At 58.9% G+C, this 18,593-nt stretch overlaps 1 protein-coding gene across 1 annotated transcript in view; it reads left to right on the top strand.

The window, feature by feature from the left end:
- The window catches only part of AGAP3 (ArfGAP with GTPase domain, ankyrin repeat and PH domain 3), a 223,517-nt gene that overhangs the window by 78,907 nt on the left and 126,017 nt on the right, over positions 1–18,593 (top strand). Inside the window, exons 2-6 of the mRNA XM_032796630.2 lie at positions 5,830–5,888; positions 11,430–11,517; positions 11,765–11,850; positions 13,323–13,464; positions 14,902–15,036. Of these exons, the coding sequence (XP_032652521.2) occupies positions 13,443–13,464; positions 14,902–15,036 (157 nt within the window). The 5' untranslated portion in view covers positions 5,830–5,888; positions 11,430–11,517; positions 11,765–11,850; positions 13,323–13,442. The remainder of the gene's footprint in view (positions 1–5,829; positions 5,889–11,429; positions 11,518–11,764; positions 11,851–13,322; positions 13,465–14,901; positions 15,037–18,593) is intronic.

The raw sequence follows: 18,593 nt of genomic DNA, 5'->3' as shown, positions 1-18,593 counted from the left end.
CTCTCCTGCTGCCCAATTGCGCACGTCTGGTGCCAAACGTGGGGTGTGTTTTTTTGTGTGTCTGCTGCTGCCTGATTGCGCACGTCTGGTGCCAACGCAGGGTGTGGCTGACTGGTCAGTTCATAACTCTGAGATTCTAGTGCAGTTCTTGGCCCCATGCATATTTTGTTAATGACCTGGGAGAAAACATAAGATTGTCACTGATAAAGTTTGTGGATGGCTCACAGATTGGGGGAGTGGTAAATAACGAAGAGGATGGGGCACTGACCCAGGGTGATCTGGATGGCTCAGTAAGTTGGGTGCAAGCAAACAATGTGCATCTTGACACCACTAAATGTAAATGTACACATCCAGGAGCGAAGAATGCAGACCACTCGGACAGGCTGGGGGCTCTATCCTGGGAAGCAGCAACTCAGGCGGAGAGTTGCAGGTGGTGATGCATAATCAGCTAAATACGAGCTCCCAGTGTGTTGTTGTGGCCAAAAGGGCTAATGGGACCCCAGAACGCATAACCAGGGGAATCTCGAGTAGGAGCAGAGAGGTTCTTTGACCTCTTTCTTAGGCACTGGTGCGACCACTGCTGGAATCCTGTGTCCAGTTCTGGTGCCCACCATTCAGGAAGCATGTTGATAAATTGGAGAGGACTCAGAGAAGTTGGTTAAAGGATTACAAACCTGCCTTCGGTGATTGATCTCCCACAGTCTATCTGTTTACCTTAACACAGAGACGGTTAGGGGTGATTCGATCACACTTTATAACTACCTAACATGGCAAACAAGTCTTTGATAATGGGCTCTTCAATTTAGCAGACAAAGATATAACACGATCCAATGGCTGGAAGTTGAAGCTAGACAAGTACATACTGGAAATAACCGGAACCTTTTTGTACCGTGTGGGTAATTAACCCTTGGGAAACTGTCCCAAATGGTTATGATGGATTATCCATCACTGGCAGGTTGTAAATCGTGCTGGGCTATTTCTCTGCAAGGTTCAAACAGGAGGGAATTCAGGGAAGACCTATGGCCTGTGTTACCCAGAAAGTCAGACGAGATGTTCACAGAATTGCTTTTGGTCTTAGAATAGGGGTAGAGCATCGGGGGGAAGTGGCGGAGTGGGGGCGGAACAGGGGAGGGGTCCCGGGCTTGGAGCTCTGGCCAGGGAGAAGGAGAAAGACCTGAGTGTATCAGTCAATCACAGGATGAGATGCAGCCAAGTTCGAGGGTTGCATCAGGCAAGGTATATCCAGTCGAGACAGGGAAGTATTAATGCCGTTGCACAAGGCCCTGGAGCGCTGTGTGCAGTTCTGGTCACTTGTGTTCAAGAAAGTGGGATCCAGACTGGAGCAGATGCAGTGATGGGCAGCAGGGCTAATCTCTGATTGGAGGGGTGGTCTCTGGAGAGGAGCCTGGCTCCTTTAGCCCAGCACAATGAAGGCCCATGGGATCTGATTGCCCTAGAAGTACATCAGTTCAAATGCGAGGGAGGGGGAAGAGCTAGTGAAGCTAATGGACAGCGTTGGCACAAGAACAAATGGGGACGAACTGTCAGGGAGTAAGCTGAGGCAGGAAATGAGAAGTGGGTTTCTAACCTGGGAAGAGGCAGGTTCTGGACAAGCCTCCCAATAGGAGCAGTGGGTGCAAACGAGCTCACAAGCTTAAACATGGAGCGTGGTGAGTTTTGTGATGGGAATGACGTGATGGGTGACGGCTGGCCACAGGGACTGGCATCAAAGATCCAGGAGGTTCATTTCGGCCCTTGTGTGATGGTTGCTGAAAGGTGGGACCCAGAGTGACTTAAAGGGACCTGATTTGGGATGTCAGACGCGTCCTCCATCCCCCTACAATGGGCTGGCTCAGGCTGGTCCCTGGGAGACTTGTCCCCGACACAGCTCCGGTTCCATCCCCCCATGCCTGTGGGCTTCGCTTGGGCCCGTGGAGAGATTTGTGAGCTGAAAAGTGGCTCAGCTTGCACATGCACGAATGGGCTCTCACATGCTGGTAAGCACTCATGCATGCTAGCAAGCAGGGGTGCAGAGGTGCAGGCTCACAAGTGAGTGCTCATGTACTCTGGACTGTGCAGGTGCAGTGGTGTGAGTGTGCATGCACAGTAGTGGGTGTGGCGCAGTGGTGTGGGCACACTGGTGAGTGTGCATGCATGCTAATGTGGGGGCAGTGTTCTCATGCACGCTAATGGGTGCGGGTGCAGTGTGCTCAGGCACGCTAATGGTGTGGTGCATGTGCACCCATGAGTGCTTATGCACACTAGAGGGTATAGATGCAGTGGAGTGTGTGCAGTGATGAGCCCCTGTGCATGCCTAATTGGCATGGGTGTGGTGGCATGGGTGCACCAGTGAGTGCTCATGCAGTAGTGGGCATGGACCAGGCAGAAGGGGCAGGGCAGCCTCCACCTCCTGTGACAGGAGCTCCTCTTCTCGGGGACCCCAAATCCCCCATCAAGTGCTAAGGGCCCCAGCTGAGTGCCGTCGGCCATTGCAGGGGATGCAGACAGCTGTGTCGTGGCACCATGGTGGCTGCTGGCTCAAAGCTCTGGCCAGCAGCCCAAGCTGGCCTGGATGGTGCAGCCTGCCTGCCGCAGAGGCAGTGATGGGGGCAGAGGCCACGGCGGCTCAGCGGTTGCCCTCCCAGGTTGTTGCATTTAATTTCCATTGTTTGAAAGGGATAGAAAAATGGCTCCCGTGCTGGGTCCTGCTGAGCTTCCTTGCTAGCAGGGACCCTGCTCTGCAGCTCTGTGCTCCTGACGGGGCTGGTGGAAGGCAGCTGTGTGAGGACTGACCTAGGACCCAGGAGACCTGGGTTCTCTTCCCAGCTCTGCCCTGGCAGGGGGGACCTCAGGCGAGTCCCTTTGCCTCTCTGGGACTCAGTTTCCCCGTCTGTAAGATGTGATTAATGACACCGACCTCCTTTGTGAAGCGTTTTGAGCTCCTGCTGCACTAGGTAAGGGCTGGCTGTCATTGGTAATTGGTGGAGACCGGCCTGGCTGGGCAGGGGTGGGTTTCCTGTGTTCCCAGACCAGGCCCCATTGCCATGGGGTGCATGCCTGTCATGCTGCCCCCCTGCATGTACAGGAGACCGAGGCTTGCCCATGGGGCTGGGCTGGAAACCCTTCAGTTGCTGGCGTGTCCTGGGCTGGGTGTCCCGTGTGAGGGGGGGCTGAGAGGTGAAGCATTGGCCGGGGCCAGGACCCACAGCTGCTCGACTTGCACAACTGATTTGGGTGGCACTGTTGTGAACTTGTCGGGTGGTTCTTAGGCAGAGGAGGAGCCACAGGTGCCAGAGAAGTGGGCTGGGAGCCATTGGATCCCGCTCCTGCATGGCTGGGGGTGCCTGCAGAGAGTGCGGGTGCTGTTCTCTGTGTGGGGAGAAGTCGGCTGGCACAGGGGGGCTGTATAGCTCGGTGGAGGGTTGCAGCAGAGGCAGCAGCACCATGGGGAATGGGAGGAGGGCCGGGGGTGAGTGCCATGGGCCTGGCCAGTGATGGTGCCTGGGCTGCTGGGCGTTGCACAGGCAGTAACAGCCCCTTCCCTCCAGAACTGGCACAGGCTGGGGCAATGGACAGGGCGAGGCAGCCTCTGGCCTGGCTCTGACGTTGGCTGGGGTTTAATGAGGGCGGGCAGCCGAACAGGGGGCTGAGCGGCTGGACAGAGCCTGAGGTGAGCAGACTGGCCGGGTTGGAGTGAATGGCCAGTCAGGGTCCGGGAGAAAGTCCAGCCCACAGTATAAAACGTGCTGCTGACGAGTGTCCTGCAGCTCTAGATTCATTTTCCTTGCCCCTCCCCTGGGTCCTTCCCCACCTGCCTCTTCCCTCGCTCTGCGTCCCCTCACCTGCCCCCTGGCATCACGGCTCTGGCTGCATCTTCCCTGCCTCTTGCCCTGGGCCCTTTCCCTCACTCCCACCTGCCTCTTTCCTCGCGCTGCGTCCCCTCACCTGTCCCCTGGCATCATGGCTCTGGCTGCCCCTCGCCTGACCCCCCCAAGCTGCCTCTTTCCTCGCGCTGCATCCCTTCACCTGTCCCCTGGCATCATGGCTCTGGCTGCATCTTCCCTGCCCCTCCCCCTGGGCCCTCTCCCACCTCCCTCTTCCCCCGCGCTGCGTCCCCTCACCTGCCCCCTGGCATCACGGCTCTGGCTGCATCTTCCCTCCCCCTCCCCCTCCCCCTGAGCCCTCGCCCAGAGCCCTCCCCCACCTCCCACCTGCCTCTTTCCTCCCGCTGTGTCCCCTCACCTGTCCCCTGGCATCATGGCTCTGGCTGCCCCTCCCCTGACCCCCCCACCTGCCTCTTTCCTCCCGCTGTGTCCCCTCACCTGTCCCCTGGCATCATGGCTCTGGCTGCCCCTCCCCTGACCCCCCCAAGCTGCCTCTTTCCTCGCGCTGCATCCCTTCACCTGTCCCCTGGCATCATGGCTCTGGCTGCCCCTCCCCTGACCCCCCCAAGCTGCCTCTTTCCTCGCGCTGCATCCCTTCACCTGTCCCCTGGCATCATGGCTCTGGCTGCCCCTCCCCTGACCCCCCCAGCCTGCCTCTTCCTCCACGCTGCATCCCCTCACCTGCCCCCTGGCATCACGGCTCTGGCTGCATCTTCCCTGCCCCTCCCCCAGAGCCCTCCCCCACCTCCCACCTGCCTCTTTCCTCGCGCTGTGTCCCCTCACCTGTCCCCTGGCATCATGGCTCTGGCTGCCCCTCCCCTGACCCCCCCACCCTGCCTCTTTCCTCCCGCTGTGTCCCCTCACCTGTCCCCTGGCATCATGGCTCTGGCTGCCCCTCCCCTGACCCCCCCAGCCTGCCTCTTCCTCCACGCTGCATCCCCTCACCTGCCCCCTGGCATCACGGCTCTGGCTGCATCTTCCCTGCCCCTCCCCCAGAGCCCTCCCCCTCTCCCTCCCTCTGAGCCGTCCCCCACCTCCCACCTGCCTCTTCGCTCGCGCTGCGTCCCCTCACCTGCCCCCTGGCATCACGGCTCTGGCTGCCCCTCCCCTGCCCCCCCCAACCTGCCTCTTTCCTCGCGCTGCGTCCTTTCACCTGTCCCCTGGCATCATGGCTCTGGCTGCCCCTCCCCTGACCCCCCCAACCTGCCTCTTCCTCCACGCTGCGTCCCCTCACCTGCCCCCTGGCATCACGGCTCAGGCTGCATCTTCCCTGCCCCTTCCCCTGTCTCCACCTCCCCCCCACAAACAGGGCAACCTCCCCCCTGCTGTATCCTTTCACCTCTGCCATCCCGGCTCCGGGTGTATCCCCAGCCCAGGTCACCAGCTGTCCCGATTTTATGGGATAGTCCCAGTATTCGGGGCTTTGTCTCATATCGGAGCCTGTTCCTCCCCCCACCCCCAACCCATTGCTCACACTTGTCATCTTGTCACCCTGCCCCTGAGCGCAGCACTGCAGCCCTGCTGTGGTTGCTGTCTACCTGCTGCTGGCCCCAAGGGCCTGGCTTCTCCCTGGAATTTCCTTCTCCCTCCAGCCCACAGGGCTGGGGAAGGGGGTGCCACATGGTCCTAGTGCCCCTGGAGGTCACCCCTGCACAGGCTGGGCTCTGGGGTGCTGGGGAAGGGGTGCTCCCAGCGCAGACCTGGGGCTATGCCTTGGTGGTTGCTGGGCTCAGTCAGGGCCCTGTGCTGCTCCCCCCCCAGCGAGCAGCCTCCCTGAGCCTGGGTGCAGCGGCCCAGAGCAGGGTAGGGAGGTGGCCACTGTGCTGGGAGGGTGTTGGAGCCCAGGGCTTCCCTGCGGGCAGAGGGTAGCCAGGGTGGGGATGCTGGGGGCTGAGGACTCCTCTCCCCAGCTAGGGGCTGACGGCCTCTTTTCTCTGTTCTGCAGACTCATTTGTGAACAGCCAGGAATGGACTCTGAGCCGCTCGGTGCCTGAGCTCAAAGTGGTGAGTGCTTGGCCCAGCCTGCTCTGCCCGCGGAGCCCCTCGGAGGGCCTGTGGCTGGGGCATGTGCCTGCTTGTGAGCCGTGGGAGCGAGGCCTCCCTGCTCTGCGGGAGGTGGGGCAGGCTTGCCGTGTGCAAGTCCCCTTGGATGGTGTCAGCTGCACGGGCTGGGTCCTCTGCAACCCTGGGAATGAAGTCAGGCGGGGCCCTCGGGCAGTGTAACTCCCTTGGGGTGCGCTCTCACCAGGGCAAGCCCCCTCCGCCTGGGTCTGACCTCGGAGCATTCAGTCCCTATTCGCACCAGGAGCACCCCGCAGTGAGTAGGGGACACCTGGGGAGCCTCACCCCCTCCCAGGGCCCTGCCCCCCAAACCGCAGCCAGCAGGGACTCCCAGCCAGCATGTGACACAGACGGGTTATTAGTCATCAGGAGCCCAGCGTAGAACAGAGCTTGTTAGCACAGGAAAATGGAAGTTACAGCCAAGTCCATCCTGAAGGGATCCAGAGCCCTGGGCTTCCCCCTCCCCGCAAGTCCCAGCCAGGAGACTGACCAGCTTCCAGCCACCCAGCTGCCTCTACTCCCGCCAACTGGTCACCTGGTCTCCACCTCTCACTTTGTTCTCCAGCTCAGGGCAGGGTGTCCGGCCATCAGTTGCCAGGATAGAGTGTTGACCCCGGCATTCTCTGACAGTCACACCTGCCCTCTAGGGGTCTCTGATCACCTTATCCCACCACCTGGAGACTTGTGCAAAACACAAGGGAAACCGAGGCATCCTGAGGCAGTATTCATACAAAACATTAAGAAAACTCTCATTTTGTCACTGCTTAGCTGGTGTTGGATCCTTAGACGTGAAAGCCCCAGGGACTGTTCTGCCCATCCCATCCAGCCTCCTGCAGGGTCCAGGGCAGGGACCCTCATCCAGGGACTCCTTCAGCCCAGCCCAGCTAGAGCAGGTGTGTTAGAGAGACTCCCGGTCTGGATTCACCCTGCGTGATGGAGTCCCTGCCTCCCCCAGTCAGCTGTTCCATTGTTTGTCTCCATTCAGCCCCTGTCTGTTCCTGGTGTCCTGTTACGTGGTGATAGGTGCCTGGCGGAACCAAGCTCCTCTCCCCTCCCCTCTGCTTTACTGTTAGCTGCTCCATTTCCCTCCCCGTGTGCAGCCTCGCACTGTTCAGGGCACTCCTGTGTGTGGCCCTGGGCATGACAGCAGTGTCGAGGTACCTGGATTTCCCTCCTGCTGATGGTGGGTCTCATACGTGGCCTTAGGATTCGGGACCTGGCTGGGAGTCGGGGGACCCAGATTCAATTCTGGGCTCTGCCACAGACTCTCTGTGTGACCTTGGGCAGGTCTCTGTGAGCCTGAGCCCCATCCGTGCAGTTCGCTGGGTGTGCAGCATGGCCAGGCTGTGCTCAGAACGGGAGCAAGCTCTCCCTGTGCATCACACCAGCAAAGAGCTCCTGGTGTGACTAGGTCCTGTCCAGTATCCCGGGGCCCTCAGTGGGTGCTCTCTTGCCAGCACCCCACCTGGCTGGTGCTGGAGCTGGGTCTGACAGCGGCACCTCAGCATGCCTGGGACTTGTTCTATGTCTGCACAGAACTTCAGGGATTTTAAGTCTGGAAAACCTGTCCTGTAGTGAGAGACTGGAGAAGCTCATTCTGCTTAGCTTAGCAAAGAGACGGTTCACAGTCCAGAAGTGCCTAAGCAGGGAGGAGATTTGATCTCCCAGATGAAGGTAGAACAAGAGCCAGCGGCTGGAAGTTGATGTCGGCAAAGTTCAAACTGGAAATAGGCAATTTTTTTCCCAGCAAGGATAATTCCCCACTGGAACAGCTGGCCTGGGCATGGGATGGGTGTGACGGGTTCCCCCTGGGGTGCCACCTGGAACTGGGGTACCACTGAGCCCCATGACCCACCAGTCTGGGCTCTCTCTCACACTGCACTGCTGTGACAAGCTACAAAGCCCTCCAGCCTGCATGCTCACCAGCACACACACAGGTAGGGACATACCCAGCTGCAGTTACATGCAGTCTCTCTGACCAGCCCCTGCATAGGAAGGCTACAGTTAAGGCAACTCCCAGCTCCCTAGGCGCGCACCCCTCTGGAGTATAAACCCAGAATTATACCATCTTGCGCTGCACAGGGAACTGCACAGTGCAAGCTCATAGAGTTTGCCTCCTCCCTCAATGTGGAGAGGAATATACAACAGCCTTTGCCCCTGGGTTATGATTCCCACACACTTCACTCCAGCTCACTCGTTTAGATAAAGCAAAACCAAGTTTATTAACTATAAAAGAGAGATTTTAAGTGAGTGTAAGGGATAGCAAACAAATCAAAGCAGATCACCTAGCAAATAAACAAAAGATGCAAACTAAGCTTAATATGCTAGATAGGCTGGATATGAGTAGCAGATTCTCACCCTAAGAGATGATACAGGCAGGCTGCAGATTCTTAGGGGGCAAATTGCACTTGCTCACAGCTCGGAATCCCCAGGTGTTCCATGCACAGGCCACAGATCCCTCTCGCCAGGGTCCAGCACGTCCCAAGTTGGAGTGTAGAGATGTGGTCTCATCACATGTCCTTGTAGAGTCATAGCAGCCATCCTCCTTCTGGCAGCGGGGGAGGAGGAGAAAATGGGGCACAGAGCAGCCCAGCCGTGTGTCCCTTGTGGATGGACAGTCGTGGCGTGGTCACCATTCCTCATGGGGTTAACCCTCACCCAGCCACACACTGCATGGCGGAGTCATACCGTCACACAAAGTTACTCTAACCCAGATTGATCAGGTTGTCCACTCTTCCAAGGGTCAGGACCATTTGGGCTCAGGGTGGATGGGGGGAGCCGATGTGATGCAGCACCTGGATGCTGACTCTTAGCATGCTGTATTTATCCGTCCACACACAAAACTGTCAGAAGAGAATGGGACCGGGTTTACAAAGTTGAGCACTCGGGAGTTCAGAAATGCCAGAAATGAGCCTTTCCTCATCCCTGGGGTGTCTACTCTGGTAGTGGGTTTGTCTGGGTGAGTTCCCACAGGACCATGCCTCGTTCAGTGCACGGGTTTCCTAGCTATGGAGATGGAATTTACTAGCATTTTTTTTTGAAAATAGAAAAATGGAGGGAAAAATTCATTTATATACAACTGTAAGCATCTTTGCCTCAGTCACTAGCAGGGTCTGAACTCAGGATTTCTGGGTGCAGTGCACCTGGCTAGCAGCAGTGGTAGGTTATATCCTCTTTGAAGCAGCCACTAGAGACAGATACAAAACACACTGGATTATTTATACACGACTAGCCCCACTTTACAGACAGCATGGCCAAGGCCAAAGATATGCAGCTTCTTTCCACGAGGCAGCGTGACTAAGGATCCAATTGTGTCACAGAGGTCACAGATTCTGTGGCTTTAATGGACCTTCACGACTTCTTTGGCAGAGCTGGAGCAACTGTCACCCCCTGCCCAGGAGCAGTGGCCGGGCTGGGTCAGCCTCCATCACAGGAGCAGTGGCCAGTGGCTATCCCCCGGCGGGGATCTGACGTTTAGCCCCCCAGGGTATTTTTAGTAAAGGTCAAGGACACATCACAGGCTTCTGTGAATTTTTGTTTGCTGCCCACGACCTGTCTGTGACTTTTACTAAAAGTACTTGTGGCAAAATCTTAACCTCAGGCAGGGCTAAGCAGCTGAGACTTGGGTCTGCGCCGTTAGACGCTGTGTTACGCTCCCAGCGCTGCAAAGTAACAGGGTGATACTGGCTCACTTCCCAGTGTGGGGCAGCGAAGCCTTAGTCAGCAGAAAGGGACGTGCACCCAGGAACAGCCCTCAGGAGAAGAGGTGCGGTAAGAACTCTCCTTCTCCTGGCCAAGTGCTGCGTCCCGTAGGCCGGGGGAGAACAGCAGGTGAAGGATCCATGTTGTCTCTGTGTGGGGCGCTCAGTGGGGCTGCAGGAGTGTGCTCAGTGCAGATGGACAGTTCAGAAAAGGAAGGCGCAAGCCAGCACTCAGCTGCACTGGACATGTGCAAGTGGAGATTGCCTGCTCTACAGGTTAGAACTTGGCCTCCTCTGACCAGGTTTTCCCAGACAGTAGAAGGTGCCTCCCTGACCTCCGGATTATCCTCTTGCCGACTTTCCAGTACCTGCTACAACCCCTCGAGGCACTAGAGCTCTCCGGAGAAATGGTTCTACCTGTTGGCGGCTGAGCTTGCTCTCCAAAAGAGCAGCAAGTTATTACGGAGACGCCCTTAATGAGCCAGCCAGAAGCAGGCACCGACTTGGCAAATCTCAGCCCAGGCAGCTCAAGTTTGGTAACGTCGTTAGCAATGGGCTTATAATGGGTTGTGTCAGGCAACCATAACTCCAGGCAGCGCGGCCAGCCCCGCTGGTAAATGAGTGCGCTGCTGCTGGTGAAGAAAGGGCAGATCTCACCCGCCCTTGCTGAGACCCCAGGGAACAGCTGTGACCAGACCCACAGCCAGGCGCTTTCTCTGCCTCACTGGTCGTGTGGCCCTTGGGAGGTTGGTGTGGGCCGGAGAAGGGTCTCCAGCACGAGTGTCCATCAAAGCAACGGGAGACCTGGGGGCCAGTGGAGGGGGGGCTGGTGCTCGGCCTGCAGTGGCGGTAGCTGTTCTGCGGTACAACGGGAAGCCCACTTGCTTTCAGCCACCCTCCCTTGAGCCAGCAGGGCTCCAGCATCTGCTTTCCGCTCCCGTCCAGTTCCAGGCCGCTCAGTGCTCCTGGATGGCAAGCTGGGGCGTGCAGTGGTTGGGCCCTTGTCATGGAGTCACCGGGCGATGCTCTGGAACTGCTCCCCCACCAAGCCAGTCAGGACTTTGGGGAGCCTCCTCTCCCTTGGAGCAGACTTGTTCAGGGCAAGAAGCTCACACGGCTTCACCTCCTGGGTCTCTCCTTGGAGCATTCAGCATCCTCTGCCCCTCCGTGCGCTTCCCACAGCGAGTCCGCCCAGGTGGGGTCCTGGGGAAGCCACAGGGTCCTGCCCCCCCACTTTGCAGTCAGACGTGACTCTCAGCCAGCCAGTAACACAGAGGTTTATTTGATGACAGGAACAGGGTCTACAACAGAGCTTGTAGGTGCAGCGAACGGGACCCCTCGGCCGGGTCCATTCTGGGGGGGCAGTGAGCCAGACCCCCCCCCGTCTGCACTTCACTCCTCGTCCCCAGCCAGCTCCAGACTACCCACCCCCTCAAACCCCTCCTCTCTGCTCAGCCCCTTTCCCGGGCCAGGAGGTCACCTGACCCCTTTGTCTCCAACACTTTCAGCTGGCACCTTTGCAGAGGAGGGGCCCAGGCCATCAGTTGCTAGGAGACAGAGTGCCAGGCATTTAGGGGCACTGGCCCTTTGCTCTGCCAGATACTTAAGAACTGCCTAGGGGACACTGAGGCACCAACACAGTGTTCAGAGAAAACATTAAGAACATTCCTAGTTCATCACAGCCCTCTCAGGTGGCCAGTGCTGGCCCCATGTTGATGGGCCGGGCTCTCTGGTGATATTAGCTCGGAGGGGCAGGGCGCTTTCACGCACCTTTGTGTTGCAGGGCATCGTGGGGAACCTGTCCAGCGGCAAGTCGGCCCTGGTGCATCGCTACCTGACTGGCACGTACGTGCAGGAGGAGTCCCCAGAAGGTAAGGCCCTCGCCCTCCTGGGGGCTGTCCCCGTGCTGAGCTCGGCAGGGCAGGATGGGCTCTGACTCCTAGTCCCTGGCTCAAGAGGGGACCTCCCCACTAGACATCTCTGTGTGCAGTGCCAGCCTCACAGCTGCCCCAGGCGCCTGCCCACCCAGCTGCCTCTCGTCAGGTGTGTCCCTGGAGGTGTGCGCCCTCCGTTCACTCCCCACCCCAGGCTCAGTGCGCTGCTTTGCCTTGTCCCCAGGTGGCCGGTTTAAGAAGGAGATCGTAGTGGATGGTCAGAGTTACCTGCTGCTGATTCGAGATGAAGGGGGCCCTCCCGAGCTCCAGGTAAGAGCCCCCCTCTCCTCTGCACTAATCCTGCCCCTTGAGAGCCCAGTGCAAGGAGTAGTGAGCTCCTAGGGAAGGAGAGGAGGCCGCTGGCCTGGCCGTCAGTCCGGAACAAGGTCCTCTCCTGGAGGCGTCAGGGGTTTGGATCTCACAGCAGGGCTGGATGGGAGACAAGGAAACGCTTAAAAGGGAGCAGGGTGGGGCTCAGCAGGGGGCACAGTCCCCTCAGTCAGTGCTGACCCCAGGGTGGTGGGAGAGCCGCTGGGCTGCAGGGAGCAGGGTGGGGGCTCGGTGAGACAGGTGCAGGGATTGTAGTGGGTGATCGGTGAGGCAGGTGCAGGGGAGCAGGGAATGGGGCAGGGGCTCAGCAGGGGGCGCTGGGCTGCAGGGAGTGGGGTGGGGGCTCAGTGGGGCAGGCGCAGGGCTGCAGGGGCTCAGTGAGGCAGGTGCAGGGGAGCAGGGAGCGGGGCAGGCGCTCAGTGGGGCAGGTGCTGGGCTGCAGGGGCTCAGTGGGGCAGGCAGAGGGGTGCAGGGATCGGGGAGGGGACTTAGCAGGGGGCGCTGGGCTGCAGAGAGCGGGATGGGGGCTCAGTGCGGCAGGTGCAGGGAGCAGTGCAGGCGCTGGGGTGTGGGCTCAGTGAGGGAAGTGCTGGGCTGCAGGGATCAGGGTGGGGCTCAGTGGGGCAGGCTCAGGGCTGCAGGGATCAGGGTGGGGGCTCGATGGAGCAGGCCCTGGGCTGCAGGGATCAGGGTGGGGGCTCGATGGAGCAGGCCCTGGGCTGCAGGGATCAGGGTGGGGGCTCGATGGAGCAGGCCCTGGGCTGCAGGGATCAGGGTGGGGGCTCGATGGAGCAGGCCCTGGGCTGCAGGGATCAGGGTGGGGGCTCGATGGAGCAGGCCCTGGGCTGCAGGGATCAGGGTGGGGGCTCGATGGAGCAGGCCCTGGGCTGCAGGGATCAGGGTGGGGCCTCGATGGAGCAGGCCCTGGGCTGCAGGGATCAGGGTGGGGGCTCGATGGAGCAGGCCCTGGGCTGCAGGGATCAGGGTGGGGGCTCGATGGAGCAGGCCCTGGGCTGCAGGGATCAGGGTGGGGGCTCAGTGGGGCAGGCTCAGGGCTGCAGGGATCAGGGTGGGGGCTCGATGGAGCAGGCCCTGGGCTGCAGGGATCAGGGTGGGGGCTCGATGGAGCAGGCCCTGGGCTGCAGGGATCAGGGTGGGGGCTCGATGGAGCAGGCCCTGGGCTGCAGGGATCAGGGTGGGGGCTCGATGGAGCAGGCCCTGGGCTGCAGGGATCAGGGTGGGGGCTCGATGGAGCAGGCCCTGGGCTGCAGGGATCAGGGTGGGGGCTCGATGGAGCAGGCCCTGGGCTGCAGGGATCAGGGTGGGGCTCGATGGAGCAGGCCCTGGGCTGCAGGGATCAGGGTGGGGGCTCGATGGGACAGGCGCTGGGCTGATGGTCAGTGTCTCCCCAGTTTGCCGCCTGGGTGGACGCCGTGGTGTTTGTCTTCAGCCTGGAGGACGAGATCAGCTTCCAGACAGTATATAACTACTACCTGCGGCTCTGCAGCTACCGCAGCACGGCCGAGGTGCCCATGGTCCTGGTGGGGACGCAAGGTGAGAGGGAGCCAGGGAGAGTGCTGCCGGGACACCCCGGGGTGCCAGGGCTGGCCGGGCCTGTAAGGGCTCACAGGGACTCCGTGTAGGGCCAGTCGCTTCCCCGACCCAGCCTGTTCTGCACTGGGGCGGTGAGCCCTGCCAGGAACATCAAACACCAGGCCACATGGTGCCAGCTGCTGCCTCTCCCTCCCCTGCAGGCACCCTGAGGTGTCCAGCACCTTCCCCACTCCGGCTCTGGGCCTCCTGAGGCATCCTGGCACCCCCCTGCAGGAGGTTGGAGTCAGGCAGAGGGTGGAGAGGGGGACTTAGGGGCTCACCAAGGATCTCAGCCCCAGTAAAGACTGGTGTTGGACGTATGAATCTCTCGGGCCCTGGGCAGAGACTGAAGACGATGGGTGCGGGGAAACTTCTCCAGGTCCTGCCAGATGCAGAGGAGGAGATGGGTCGGACAGACCTGCCCAGGCTGGCACAGTGGGCTTGGGGGAAGGTGACTGGCTGCATGGGGGCAGGCCAGGGGATTTGAGCCAGGAGGAGTTTTCCCTTGGGTCACAATCGGGAGCACAAGGCAGAAGCTGGCCATCCTGCAGGAGAAGGGGGCGAACAAGGAGCCTGGGGTGTGTCCGCACTAGCCTGCAGCTGGCAGCCAGCATCCCAGCCTGGCAGCTGGCCTGGAACTCACGGGTCTCCAGAGAGCCTGTGGGCCTGGCGGCTCAGGCTGTGGCTTGGGCTCTCAAGCCTTGGTGGTAGCGACACCTCTCAGACTGCAAAGGCCTAGCGCTGGCGTTAGCATTGCTGCCTCTGCCTCACACAGGGTGCCTCACGCGGCCACGAGGCCGGGTCCTACGCTTATTAACCAACACTCACGCAGGCAGGGGATGGAGGCGGGAGGGGCGAGGGACTTCGGCATGGACAGCCTGAGCTCCGGGACTTCTGAAACCTTGATGTGTGCCTGTGATTGTAGACAGAAGGGCAGGGGCAGGGGGGAGTGGGATTGCCAGGGGCCGGGGAGGTTGTTCTGCGCATGGGAGTGGCAGTGGGGGGTGGAGGATGTGGCAGTGGGGGTGCTGTAACCAGAGCTCCAGTGCTTGAGTGGGAGTTGAGAAGTTCCTAGGGTTTGGCTACAAGGAATTAAAGCTAGCGGAGAATCGTCAGTGGTGTCTGCAGCTGGGGACGGTACCTTCCTGACCCAAGTCCTGGGTTGTGGAACTGGGGGATCTGGAGGCAGGGCGGGTGGGGAGGACAAGGGCTGCCAGGTTTCCAGAGACGTGCTGTGGAACCTGCCTATCTCAGCCGGGACAGAAGGGGCCTGGGCTTTGGAGCTGGTTATCCCAGCCCTGGATGGAATGTGCTGTGGGACTCTGGTATCTTGGGGGGCTCCAGGGTGGGATGGGGTGTGGAGACTTGTTGTCTAGCTCTCCCTCTCTTTGGGTCCAGATGCGATCAGTGCCACAAATCCCCGTGTCATCGATGACTCCCGGGCCCGCAAACTCTCCAACGATTTGAAGCGCTGCACGTACTATGAGACCTGCGCCACCTATGGCCTGAACGTCGAGAGAGTCTTCCAAGACGGTAACTACAGCGCAGCGCCCGGCCCTACCCCTCGCTCTCCCGCAGATGTGGTGCTCTGGCACCTGCAGCCCCAGAGACCTGCAGCTGGCTCGCTGGAGTGCTTGGCTCCCCCGGGGGGGGGCCTGTGTGAGCCACAGGGATTGCACGGCTGGAGAAACGGGCCATTACAAATGTACTGGGAGGCAGAGGAAATCCAGTTGAATCCTTTGTATCTAGACATGCTGTGGGGAGGGGAGCAGCCGAACTGCTGGCTGGAGCAGCTGCCCTGAGAAAGGGAACAGAGCACAGGAACAGCTGGGATAGAAACGCTGCGGCTTTCGCTTGTACGGAGCAGGGGGCTCCAGGGGCTTGCATCTGGAGCCTTCCTTGGGAGAGACGCTGCACATGCTGCTCTCCCTTCCCACCCCGTCTCTCCAGGGCGAGTTTGGCAGGGGCTGTGTGGCTGGATGGATTGGAGCTGCGTGCAGGGGAATGGGAGGAGGAGGAGGAGAACTGTGCTCACAGAGGAAGGGGCATGGAAGGAAGTTTGGAAAGGACAGTGCACTGCTGACAAGGGAGGGGCAGGTTGGAGCAAGGGGCAACTGGAGTGGAAGCGAAGGAACACAAGGGTGCAATACAATCCACTGCGGCCGGGTGTGATTTCTTCCTCTCATGGTCCTAGAGGAGGGAAGAGTGGTCTAGTGGGCAGGGCCCCGGCTGACTCTGCCACTGAGTCCTTCCCCTTTTGTAAGCTAGGTAATGATCCTGCTCCCCCTCTGCAAAGCCTCTTGGGCTCCAGGGAAAAGGCTATCCAAGAGCTGTGGGTTCGGGGATTCACCTTCTGGGTGACAGGACCCACTGAAGTAAGAGAGGAAAGTGTAGCAGTGATAACCCTAGTATTGGAAGCCTGGCAGGGAACACTTGGTTTCGACAGGCTGAGGGTGCAGGGAGAGGAGGAGCCAGATTTTCTTGGCTTTAGATTGTAATAAAGTGTTCAGTGCTTTAGGACCTCCTGGGGGTTGCTGACATCCCCTCCCTCCCACTGCCCCGCTGAGAAACACTGCTCCTGACTGCACTGCTTTGCTGTCATTAGGCTAATGACTTCCTACCGAGGGGTTATCCCAGGTAAGCGGGATGGGTTGAGCTAGAGAGAGCACAATATGGGCACAGATAAACCAGCAGAGGGTGGCAGAAGTGATGGCTCTAAAATGGCTGGGATCCAGAGCTGCTATCAAGAGGAGCCTGGACATTTAGGATATAGTGGAGACCTGGATTAAACATGGATAAAGGATCGTCTGACGAGACACAGGGAAGTGGGCCTGGGCAATGTGTGTTCTGGGAGATTATGGGAACTAGCGAACTGAATTTACCAGACACTGGCAATTTGTGCACTTGCGAGGGACTCCCCAGTGTGACCCCAGCTTCGCTTCCAGGTGAAGGCAAGAGGGATGATATGGGCCCATTAGCCTGGCACCCATCCTGGGGAAAGCGAGACAGGATTCTGGGGATAAATTGAAGGACAGGAATATCATAATGCCAGTTGAGATGGGTTTATGGAAAATAGGTCTTCTCAAACACAGCTGGTGACCTGGTAGGAGGAGATTCCAGGTTTGCTTGATAAAGGTGATTGTGCATGTACTAGAAGTGGAGTTTGCAAGGTGTTTTGACGTAAGGCTTTGTCTCCACTTACAAAGCTGCCCTGGTGCAGCTCCGCCCTGTCGTGCCTAGTGAAGATGCTCCTACGCCGATGGGTGAGGGAGCTTCTCCTGTGGCGTAGGTATCCCACCTCCCCAAGAGGCGGTAGCTGGGTTGGCAGGAGAAGCTCTCCTGTCGACCTAGCGATAAGTACCTTGTGGTGGAGATCTACCGACATCAGTGGGGAGCGTCGAGCAGGGCTTAGGGCTTGTCCACATGGAGACTAGTGTAGACATAGCCGACGTTGGCATAACTGATGTCACTCAGGGGTGTGAATAAACCAGCCCCTGAGCGACATGAGTGCACAGCGCTGTGTCAGCAAGAGAGCTTCTCCCCGACACAGCTTCTGCCGCTTACAGAAGTGGTTTTATTATAGCGACAGGAGCTGTCTCCCATCGACATCGAGTGTTTTCACCAGTTGTATTGGTGTAGACAGCGCCCTGTATCGTACTGCATGTGTAGAGAGCTCCCTTAGTGTGTGGCAAGCCGGGATGTAAATCTGGAGCCACCCGGCCTGCCGCACAGCGCACTGTCAGTCCTCGTGCTTACACAGCGGTAGGTCAGAGTGCACTATGCACCATTAGTGCACGGCAGCAGGGCCTGCTTGGCCAGTGAGTGTGCATCAGCCTAGTGTGCTTTAGAGTTACACCCCAGTCTGCCGCACACCACGGCTCCATGTGGAGCAGCCTCCAGTACCTCGTATTGATTTAGATGGACTTGTACCCCGAACGTAAGGGCAGCCATACTGGGCCAGCCCAAAGGTCCATCCAGCCCAGTATCAGGTCTTCTGACAGTGGCCAATGCCAGGTGCCCAGAGGGAATGAACAGAGCAGGGAATCATCCATCCCCTGTCGCCCATTCCCAGCTTGTGGCAAAGAGAGGCCAGGGACACGATGTAACGTGTAAGCATGACCCAGTCACTGTCCAACATTAAACAGTTTTAAACAAGGTTTGAGGTTTGGTATCCAGGGACTGCAGCCTGCTTAGCTCCGTGGCAAACACTCCTCTAAGCACTCTTGTTAACCTGATATTAAAGCCACAGAACAGAAGGAATAACAGTTGCAGTGCTGGAAAGGTTAAGTATTACGTCAGGCTCTCATTTTAACAACATTCCTTCTCACTTTCCCTTAGCTGGGGAGAGATTTTAGAAGGACCTCCCCTTGTTTAAGGGGTATCACAGGTGATAGTAACGGAACACAGACATAATTAGATGGATGAGCTGGAGCGGTTGTTACTGCTAAAGTCTGATCCCATTTTGCAGAAGGCAAAACAAACCAAACGCACACGAAAGGGGAGAGAAAAGAAAACGGAGAAAATGCAGCTTCTGTGTTGGCTGTCAACTTTCACTTGCCCCCCTCCCCTGCTGGAGAAATGGGGGCCAGCGCTTGGCTGATCAGCCACTCTGGGGCCTGGCAAACTTGCACCAGCAACAGGCTGTCAGGCCATTGCTTTTAGCTGCCTCTTTTGGGCATCAGGCTTACGGCCGTGTTGCAGAATACCCCGTTTTGGCCGGCTAAGCTGGGCTTCTGTTAGAAGGAAAAAGGAGAGGGCTAGGAAAGAGGAGGAGTGAGGCTGGAAAGGGGAAGGAGACGTGGGGGATGGGGAGAGAGCCAGTCTCACATTGCAGGTGGCATTCGGGAATAGCTGGCGCTGGTGTCGTCCGACTCCCTCTCTGTGGCCCAGTGCGGCCAGCACACCTCTCAGGATTAGAACGAAGAAGGTCCAGGGTCCCACAGGGGATGGGGGAGGCAGTCATGAGGATGAAGCGTGCTCCAGTTGCCAATTTCCCCCCTAAAGTCTCTTTCATTATGGGCCTGAAAAGGGAGTAGTGGGTGGACTAGCCCATCAGCTGGGCCTAACTGCTGACATGCCAATTTTGGTTC

Source organism: Chelonoidis abingdonii, chromosome 2, assembly GCF_003597395.2.
Source record: "Chelonoidis abingdonii isolate Lonesome George chromosome 2, CheloAbing_2.0, whole genome shotgun sequence".
Taxonomy (NCBI): domain Eukaryota; kingdom Metazoa; phylum Chordata; order Testudines; family Testudinidae; genus Chelonoidis; species Chelonoidis abingdonii.
This window is presented reverse-complemented; position numbering and strand designations above follow the sequence as displayed.